We start from the raw sequence: 9804 nt of genomic DNA, 5'->3' as shown, positions 1-9804 counted from the left end.
TCACCGGCAGGCCACTAGAACATCTCCCTGGAGCCTTCTCCAGACTGAACAAGCCCAACTCTCAGCCTGTCCTCGCAGCAGAGCTGCTCCAGCCCTCTGACCATCTTTGTGGAACCCCGCTCCAACAGGTCCGTGTCCTTCTGGTGCTGGGGGCTCCAGAGCTGGATGCAGAACCGCAGGTGAGGTCTCAGAGGAGCGGAATCCTTACCCTGGCCCTGCTGGCCACGCTGCTCTGGACGCAGCCCAGGGCACAGTTGGCTTTTCTGGGCGGCCAGCACACATTGCTGGCTTGTCTTGAGCGTCTCCTCAACCAGCACCCCCGAATCCTTCCCCGCAGGGCTGCTCTTTGCCCGCTTGTTGCCCAGTTTGTGCTTGGGATTGCCCCAACCCAGGGGCAGGACCTTGCCCTTGGCCTTGTTGATGCTCTCACAGCCCCACCTCTCCAGCCTGCCCAGGTCCCTCTGGGTGACATCCCTTCCCTCCGGCGTGTCGGCTGCCCCACACAGCTCCGTGTTGTTGATAAACTGGCCAAGGGAGCCCTTGATCCCGGTGTCCTTGTCACTGACAAAACTTACGCAGCCCCAGTACCAACCGCTGAGGAGCGTCGCTCATCACGGGTCTCCGCTCGGCCATCGAGCCATTGACTGCGACTCTGTGAGCGCAACCATCCGACCACTTCCTTATCCACCGCGTGGTCCGTTTGTCAAATCTCTGCATTTCCAGTTGGGAGACAGGGATGCTGTGTGGGACAGCATCACGTGCTTTGCACGAGCCCAGGTTAGATGATGCCCGTGGCTCCTCCAGCGTGTGTCTTCTTTAATTTCCCTCTTCACCCCTCTCTTGTGTTTGCTGAAGACCTTAAGCTGGTTTGGGAGCGAGCGGTGCTCAGGCGGAGTTTCCAGTCTGGCCTTTGGTTCATGATCTGTCCCCACTGTGCAAGTGGCAGTCGTTTTGGGGGTGTAAGGAAGGAGACACCTCTGTGCCATAGAATAAAAATAACATGGGCTTGGATCCCTGAGCTGAGATTTGGGGAAGAAGAGGACAAGGTCCCTGGACGCAGGAGGGCCCGGACAGGTCCCACGGAATCCCAGCCGGCAGTGGGGTCCTTGGGGCAGGTCTCATTCTGATTTTTAGCCACTGGTGTGGGCACTGGTGCCCGTTGATGCTGGGCTGCGGCCTTAGGGGCCGTGGGTGTGCCACTGGGTGCAACGGGCTCCCAGCTGGGATTTTCCGTGGCTCCATCCTCTCCACGGCTCTTTTTGGGGACCGTTGGCTTGGGGTGCCCCAGCTCCATCGCCCATCCTGCCTCAGAGCGTCCTGATTTTCCAGCTCCAGCATAACAATATAATAATTTTCCAAGCTAGCAGCCTCCCGTCTCACCGGATCATCACGTCTGCAGGTGAGGTGATGTTTGGCGCAGCATCCTCGGCCAACGTGGTGCCTGGACGTGCTGCGGTGTCTCCTCTCCAAGGCTGGACCAGGGTTTGCTGCTCCCATGACCATCCTTAGGCTTGGAGAGGAGGAAAAACCTTACGCTGGGCACCGCTGCCGCTCCACTGGGTGGATTTGGGTCTGTGGAGCCAAGCGGGGCGACGCGACAGCAAAGACGGGGTCATCAGCGGCGCGGGGCTCACCTGCAGAGTGAGAGGTGTTGGTGTTGGTCCCCTTTTGGGAGTGGGGTGCTGGGGAGAGGGCGTGTGGCGGCACCCCCTGTGCACCTTGTACTGTCTTTCTGGAGGCTTGGAGCGGGGAGCTGGTGTTTTCTTTAGAGAGCTTCAGGAGCCCTCTGAATGTTTTCCAAAAGAGAAGCCTGAGGCTCCAACGATGTCTCTTTTGTTCCTCAGCGGCTTGAGTCCAGCAAATGACAGCGGAGCCAAAAAGAAGAAAAAGAAACCCAAACGGAAGAAAGAGAAAGGAGGAGATCAGCCCGACCAGGCTCAGGATCAGGCAGTGAAGGTGACCGACCCCTTCCCGGAGCCGCGGCCCTACAGAGCAGCCCCGTCCTGCACCTCTTCACGGTAGCTCAGGGCAAGGAAAGAGTCACTCAGTCCTGGTTTTAGGCACTTGGCTGCTTGAAAATTGTAAGGTTTGGAGTCATTTCCCAGCCTGGCTCTGTGCATGGGAATTCCTGTTGCTGCAGGAGGCGTCTCTGGGGTAAACACCGGCCTTGGCTGGTATCCCCGGCGGTTCCCGTGTCGTGGTGAGAGGCTTGGGCTGTCCAAGCTCTTCTTTGCAGACACGAGCTGCCTCCTCGCAGGCAGGAAACTGCCACGCTGCCAGCACAAGGAAAGCATTTTCCTCTTCTTGGGCAACATCCGATGTTGTTGATTTTTGCTTGATTAACATAAGAACAGCAGCTGGGCCAGAGCAAGGTCTGGCTTACCCCGCCCCCCCGGGCCGCGGCGGGGGGGAGCCAGAGTGTGGGATGTGCGAGGTTTGTCCCTCCCGGTGCTGGCAGTCACCCCTTTTGTCCCTTGAAACCAGGTCTAGGTGTGTGGTGCGTGGCTGGTAGAAGGTTTCATCCGTCTTGTAGAGATTTACAAGAGGATCCAGGCTGAGAAGGGACTCTCCTGCCCGCTCTCTCCTTCTGGCAGTGCCCCAAGGCAGGGTCAGCCCCAGGTTCCCCTGATGAGGGGCTGAAATACAGACCTGGTGACTCAGCTTACTCATTTGGCCTTTCCGCCCTCCTTTTCTGCCTTCAGGTGAACTCTTTACCTGCTGAGAGGATCCAGGAGATTCAAAAAGCCATCGAGCTCTTCTCAGTAGGTCAAGGCCCTGCCAAAACCATGGAAGAAGCCAGCAAGAGGAGCTACCAGTTCTGGGACACGCAGCCCGTGCCCAAGCTAGGTACGTACGTACAGCCTGTCGCCGTTTCGTGCTCCTTGGGACAAGCCTCATGCTCTCCAGGCTGCTCAAAGAAGCCCAGGAGAAGGTCTCTGGCCAGCAAGCAAGTCCCTGGACGGCATCTCAGTGTTTCAAAGGTATCGGTGACGCTTGTCCAGCGTTCAGCATCACGGACGGAGCAGCCATCCCCGCCACTGGGGCGGGTCGAGAGGGACGAGGAGCCGTTTCAGACATCCCAGTTGACGCCTCCTGCATTTGGGCATCACTTAATCTCTGTCTTCAGCCCTTGAATTGGGTCTCCACAGCCCCTCCGTGGCCAAGTTTCATGCAGGATGTTGCCACTGTTCCTCTTGCCAAGGCCAGGAGGACTTGGAGCTGACCAGCTCTCCCCTTTCTAGGGGTTGAGAATGAGGCCAAGCCTGTATTTTCTAGATTTTCCCAAAGTTTGTCCTGACTTCAAACTGGCTGCTCAGTACTTTCCTTCATGGGGTTGTGTCTCGCTGCAGACGCACGGATTTGATTCCCTTTTCCTGCCGTCAGCACCAGCCTGAGGTTTTCTTTGGTCTCAAAGACTGTTCTCTGGGAGCAATGGTCTCAGTTTTATGCTGAGAAAATCCTCATGGGAGGTTTTAGTGAGGTGGGGATCGGTCTTCTCCCAAGTACTAAGTGACAGGACAAGAGGAAACGGCCTCAAGTTGCACCAGGGGAGGTTTAGGTTGGACATTAGGAAAAATTTCTTCACCGAAAGAGTTGTCAAACCCTGGCACAGGCTGCCCAGGGCAGAAATGGAGTCCCCATCCCTGGAGGGATTTAAAAGCCGGGGAGATGTGGTGCTCAGGGACAGGGTTTAAGGTGGACCTGTCACTGCTGGGTTTTAACAGCTGGACTCAGTTCTTTTAAAGGTTTTTTCCAACCCAAAACGATTCCATAGCCGGGGCGTGGGTCTATGTGAGACGGCAAAGCCCGACCTCACATTTGCCCTTTTTCCCCGAGGATTCTGGCCGTGACAGCAGCATTCCTGGTCAAGTAGACCCTGGAGGAAGGGTGGGAAGTATCTCCTGGGGAAGGAGAAGCACAAACTCCTCCCTGCCTGCTGGCTGTGCTCGGGCTGCCGGCCACTCACCGCGTCCCAGCATCTCCTGTGGCCCTTGCTCGGGTCGGGTCGCGGAAGCGCTGTGAGGATTTTGAGAGGGGCTGGGTTTCAGGGTGTTAAAGCAGAGACAAGTGCCAGGGGTGAGCGTTTCTGGAAGCTGCCTTGGGTGGGCCTGATGGGGGCAGTTCTCGCTCTGGGCTTTTCTTCACTTTGCCATTGCCTGGAAACCTTTTCAATCCCTTTTTAAGGGAATTCCTAATTAGCGTGGCTTGCTTCTCCTGGCAGCCCTCGAGTGTTGACATCCTCGAGAAAGCTGGTGCTTGAATCGACGTCTCTTGGCTGAATCCACGGGGCTTCAGGAGTCAGTGTTTTCTCAACAAAAGTCATCTTGTTTGCCGCAGCTCTTCTTTTAAGGGCCGTGAGAAGGAAAAAGTGACTCTTGCCAAATGGCAGGGGCCAGGGCTGGCAGGGAGAGAGCCACCGGCTGACGGGGCGGCTCTTTGGAAAACGCCGGGGCTGTGGGGCTGGGGAAGGACGAGGTGTCGCGCGTGGACCTGGAGGACACAGCTCGGTTTGGTGGCTTCCTCTCTGCTGCCCCATCGCTTCCACCGTCGCCCCTGAAAGAGGAGTTTGGTTTTCTGCCCCCGTGTCATGTTGAACAACCCGGGTGGGTGAAGTGGGTGCTCGTGCCGGGGACCTGGGGTGGGAGACGTGAGGCACGTTGGTCACCAGATCGAGGTGTCGCGCAGGCTTGGCCTCAAACGGGAGAGACCATCTTCACAGCTCTTCCTCTTCCAGGAGAAGTGGTCAACACCCACGGGCCCGTTGAGCCGGACAAAGACAATATCCGTCAGGAGCCATATACCTTGCCTCAGGGCTTCACCTGGGACGCCCTGGACCTTGGGGACAGAGGCGTGGTGAGTACCAGCAGCTCGGCAGGTCCACGCTTGGGCTGCCCAGCGTGGTTTTGGGAACAGGAACGTGTCCTTCACCACACCGGGCAACTCTCCAGCTTGCTGGTCACGCCATCTCCTTGGGGTTAGACGGGTCTGACATCCCCCAGCGTGCAGTTCCCTCTCACCCACCCCGTGTCAGCCAGGTTGGCCTGGTTTCTGCACGGGGATGTAAGGATGCCTGAAGCCAGGAATTTTCCCTTCAGGAAGACCCTCCAGACCATCACCCATCTCCCTGGGAGGTGACCCGAGGGCAGCAGTGTCCTGCTGCTTGCCCTGCCCCGCAGCGGCTCCGCTTTAGGAGCCCAGAGCAGGGACACAGCTGCACGTGGCTCCTATGGCTGTGGCCACATGAAAAGCGTTCAGGGTCCCGACTCCGGGCAGCTGGGGCGTGTGATGGCTGAACGACTCTCTTTGACCTGCTGGGTCTCTCCTGCTTTAGCTGAAGGAGCTGTACACGCTTCTGAATGAGAACTACGTGGAGGATGACGACAACATGTTCCGGTTCGATTACTCTCCCGAGTTCCTGCTGTGGTGAGTGGCACCACGGCTGCAGAGGGGAGGGTGTCAGATGCTGGCAAGCCTGATCCCGGTGACAGCGCTGCAGCTGCCTTTGCTTATCCCAAAAGATTTTCTTCCCAAAATCTCCCTTCCCCATCTGTCACCACGTCCCAGGTACACTGTGAAAGAGGTCTCCTGCCAAGCCTTGCCTGCCTCGGGCTTCTTTGAGATATGGGAGCCTACAACTAGATTATCTTTTTTTTCCTCCTCTTTGGTTTGATCCCTCAAGTGTTTGTAAAAATCCACGGAGCTGAGGAACTTCCCAGTGCCCGGAGCTGTAGGATGAAGGTGGCTGCCAAGTAACGTTGCCAGCAATAACACTGGGAGACCTGTTGGAGCTCGTGTTTCCTCGGGGCATCCGTGAATCGAGGAATATGACTTTCCTGCCGTGTCGCTAGCAAGAACTAAACCTTGGCCATGGAATTGCCCTGGATCCGGGCAGTCCTGCCTTGTCGCAGCACTGTCACCCTCCCCTCCTCCTGCCTGCAAACCCGTGGCCGTGTCACACTGTCGGAGGTGTCCCGGGGCAGGGTGGGGAGGCAGGAGCGGGTCCCCTTGGGGACCTTTGACGGGACGTGACTTCTGAAACGTGTTTTCTTCTCCAGGGCGCTGCGTCCTCCGGGCTGGTTGCCCCAGTGGCACTGCGGAGTCAGGGTTGTCTCCAGCAAGAAGCTCGTTGGGTTTATCAGCGCGATTCCGGCCACAATCCACATCTACGACACGTGAGTGCTGCCGCTCGGCTGCGTTTCTCACCCCTCGGTGGCGTGTGGGGCTCTCCTGGAAGCGCTGAGGAGATCTGGCTGCCTTGGCCTCCCCGACCAGCTGTTCAGCCATGGAAATGCTTCGCTTGCTCGGGAGAGAGGATGGGGGATATTTAAGGTGGGCAGTGAAGTTCTGCACGAGGACAGCTTGTGGAGGCTTTTTTCCTCAATGAGTAAAGTGAGCTTAAAGCTCTGTCCTACCAAAGTCCTCCAGAGCTGGATGGAGACCGTTTTCCCTGGGAAAACCTTGAGTAACGGCTTAAAGGAGAGTTCTCCAAACCCAGCCCTTGGCTTTCCCCGGTGCTTTGACTCCTCTTTCTCTTGAAGGGGCTGGAGGTAACATGCCCAGGGCGTTGGACCCATCCTCCCAGGTCAGGACGGTTGGGTCTCACGCTCTGCATTGTTTTCTTTCCCAAAGGGAGAAGAAGATGGTCGAGATAAACTTCCTGTGCGTCCACAAAAAGTTGCGCTCGAAACGGGTGGCTCCGGTCCTGATCCGCGAGATCACGCGGCGGGTTCATCTGGAGGGGATCTTTCAGGCTGTTTACACCGCGGGAGTGGTGCTGCCGAAGCCTGTGGGGACTTGCAGGTGAGGGCCCAGGCTTCTCCAAACAGGTTTCGATTCTGATTTTGCTCTGCAGACCTTCCCTTGCCAAGATCCCCTTTTAGCAGGTATGGGATTCCTTGGGACAGAGGAAATTGCTTCCAGCCCGCTTTTCTTCTCCCCACACCGTCCTTCCAGAATGAAATCCAGTAGCTTTGCTGCTGATACACCACAAGCCAGGCAACTTGCTGCAGTTTAAATGCTTCGGGACACCCTCGTTTTTCTCAGAGGGAGCTTCTGGCCTCTTTGGAGCTGGCGCGATGTTCTCGCTTGCCCTCTTGTACCCGTGTGGGACCCGTCGCGCTGCCCAGGAACGAGTCTCCCACCACGACTGTGTTTTTCTGCAGGTATTGGCACCGGTCCCTGAATCCACGGAAACTCATCGAGGTCAAATTTTCCCACCTGAGCAGGAACATGACTATGCAACGTACCATGAAGCTTTACCGGTTGCCCGAGGTGGGTGCCAGTCGGGGCAGAATTGCTCGGTGCTGAGTGAGGGGTGAGGCTGCAAACTGGAGACGCAAACATCTCAGCCAAGGTCGAGTCCTCTGCCTGGAGACCTGGGATTTGTTCCGTGTAGTAAATGACTCTTGTCAAGCCATTGTGCTTTATTTAATCTTTATTTATTTTTGCCCGCATTACCTGCGTTTTAAGAGCAAGTTCTTGCAGCTAGAGGACCCTGTGAGCTTTTGTTTCGTGGTGAGTCATATCCTGCCCTCCTGGTAAAACGAGAATGCAGGTATGACAGCCTTCATCTGTCCAAAGTCAGCCTCGGAGTGACCTTGAATTGGGTTAGTCCCTCAGCCTCCAGTCAAACCGATCGCTCCTGTCACTGCAGTTGTCCTCCTGGGGAAGTTCCCCAGCTGGATATGGGAGAGAAAAAAAACCAAACAGCAAAGCATTAAAATTGCCACCTCCTTCCCTGACCTTGTTGGCTTCCTTCTGCTGGTGAGAGCTGCCCGTTCCACGCTGGCACTGGGCTCCTGCCTCCTGCCACGACTGTGATTTTGCACCTTCTGGTTTTTGGTGCAGCAACCCAAAACACAGCCCATACTGCCTGGTCTGGGCTTGACTGGGCAATCCCAACCTGAGATTAGCACTTGAGCCCGACTGGAAGTAACCTCAGGCGGTTCCTTGCTGTTCCTGGGGCACGTCTCTGGATCTGGAAGGAAACAGAGGTCTCGTGTCTTGTAGGAGGCTGCTTCCAGCAGGACTTGACCTGGCCCTGGGGCTTTGGGACCCACTGAGATTCTCTGTGGTCACAGCCGGTCGCATCCATCCTTCAAGCCAGGCTCGGGGGAAGAGTGTTGGGTTGTGGGGTTGGAAATGGGCTGATCCAAGCAGAGAGCGTCTCCGTGCCGCTCGTCGGGGGGCCCTTGGGTGATTAAAGCCAGTGCGAATGGTTTGTCCTGCTCTCTGTAGACTCCCAAGACTCCCGGTTTGCGGCCGATGGAGCACAGGGATATCTCCGCCGTGCACAAGCTCTTGACCGAGTATCTGAAGCAGTTCCACCTGACACCCGTGATGAGCCGAGAGGAGGTGGAGCACTGGTTCTTACCTCAGGAGAACATCATCGACACCTTCGTGGTAGAGGTGAGGGAGCAGGAGCAAGCGAGGGGGTGTTTTCCTGGGTTTCTGCCTCTGCTGGAAGAGTGCAATGAGCTGTGAAAGCAACTGGGAAATGAGAAGCTCTTCCAGGGTGGGAGGTTTGAGCTGCTGGAGGCTGGTGTCTCTCCATCCTGAGCTGCCCCGAGTCCCCTCACAGGGAAACCCACACATGGCTCTGACTGGCAAAGCCTCCCCAAGGCTCCGGTCGGGTTTTATCCCGGCTGTGACACTCGCTTGTGCCTTCCAGAGCGCCCCAGGGGAGGTGACGGACTTCCTGAGCTTCTACACGCTGCCCTCCACCATCATGAACCACCCGACTCACAAGAGCCTGAAAGCTGCTTACTCCTTCTACAACGTTCACACCAAGACGCCTCTCATCGACCTCATGAGTGACGCTCTCATACTTGCCAAGTCGGTGAGCGGCGGCGAGGCACCCTCGGATTTGTGGGGAGGGCCAACCGTGGGGCGTTTGGGCTTGTACGAGCCCAAATCCTAAAGGATCTGCTGCCCAGGAGAGGGATTTGGGTGGCCTGCGCTGAGTTCAGGCGCTCTGCTCATGTCTTACACGAGGTGTTGCTGTAAGTCTGTAGCATTTGAAGTGAGGGTGGGTTTGCCGGTGCTGAGATCTTCCCTGGTGGCCTCAGTCCCTTCTTCTGAGGGTGCTGAGCTGGGTGGGAGAGGGGGAGGCAGCTCATGGGTGGGAGGAACTCGCCAGCATGTAAGTGGGGGGAGCTGACGGCTTCGTGTCTTGCCCGTACAGAAAGGATTCGACGTCTTCAATGCACTGGATCTCATGGAAAACAAAACCTTCCTGGAGAAGCTGAAGTTTGGAATCGGGGACGGGAACCTGCAGTATTACCTGTACAATTGGAAGTGTCCCAGCATGGCACCAGAGAAGGTCAGTGCCTCGGCGTGGCAGGCTCTGCCAGCGCGCGGGCTCTCCCCTCGGTGAGATGAGTTTGCCGGCACCTCGCCATCGCCTTGCCCGAGGCTGGTTTTAGGCAGCACCCTCTTACTTTAGTGCTTTATCTCCACCCTGAAGTTGTGGTTCAGCGTCCGTCTGGTCCTTGGCACCTCGGAGAGGCCTTGTTTCCCTTGATGGAGTGTGCTAAGCCAGGCCTTAAACCAGGCTTGCTCTGCCACCGAGCATTTCAGAAAGCTCCAGGAGGTTGCCGAGAGGTTTGGGCGATCCTTTTTCTGGCTGGGATGACTGGCGGGTCAGAGAGAGCCTGGTGCCCGTTGCTGCTCCCCGGCTGTGGGGCTGCGTGTGGCTCCGGTGGGTCAGAGCATCTGGAGACCCGTCCCAGGCTCTTGGGAAGCAACTTCTCCTGAACCTGTTATTAGCTTAGAAAAAGCCTTGTCTCCTAAATTAAGGCTGTC

General features: G+C 57.0%; 1 protein-coding gene across 1 annotated transcript; it reads left to right on the top strand.

The window, feature by feature from the left end:
- Positions 1-1824: 1824 nt before the first annotated feature.
- Positions 1825-9322, top strand: NMT1 (N-myristoyltransferase 1; the record flags this gene model as incomplete). Its single annotated transcript, XM_009870492.1, has 10 exons — positions 1825-1956; positions 2703-2847; positions 4736-4854; positions 5333-5424; positions 6057-6173; positions 6631-6801; positions 7164-7272; positions 8239-8409; positions 8672-8839; positions 9185-9322. Coding segments are annotated over exons 1-10 (1362 nt in total), but the record flags the coding sequence as incomplete, so codon positions are not given.
- Between the last annotated feature and the right edge of the window lie 482 nt (positions 9323-9804).

This window comes from Apaloderma vittatum, unplaced genomic scaffold (genome assembly GCF_000703405.1).
Source record: "Apaloderma vittatum isolate BGI_N311 unplaced genomic scaffold, ASM70340v1 scaffold20125, whole genome shotgun sequence".
Taxonomy (NCBI): Eukaryota; Metazoa; Chordata; class Aves; order Trogoniformes; family Trogonidae; genus Apaloderma; species Apaloderma vittatum.
The sequence above is the reverse complement of the archived record's forward strand: the minus strand, read 5'-3'. Positions and strand labels throughout refer to the sequence as shown.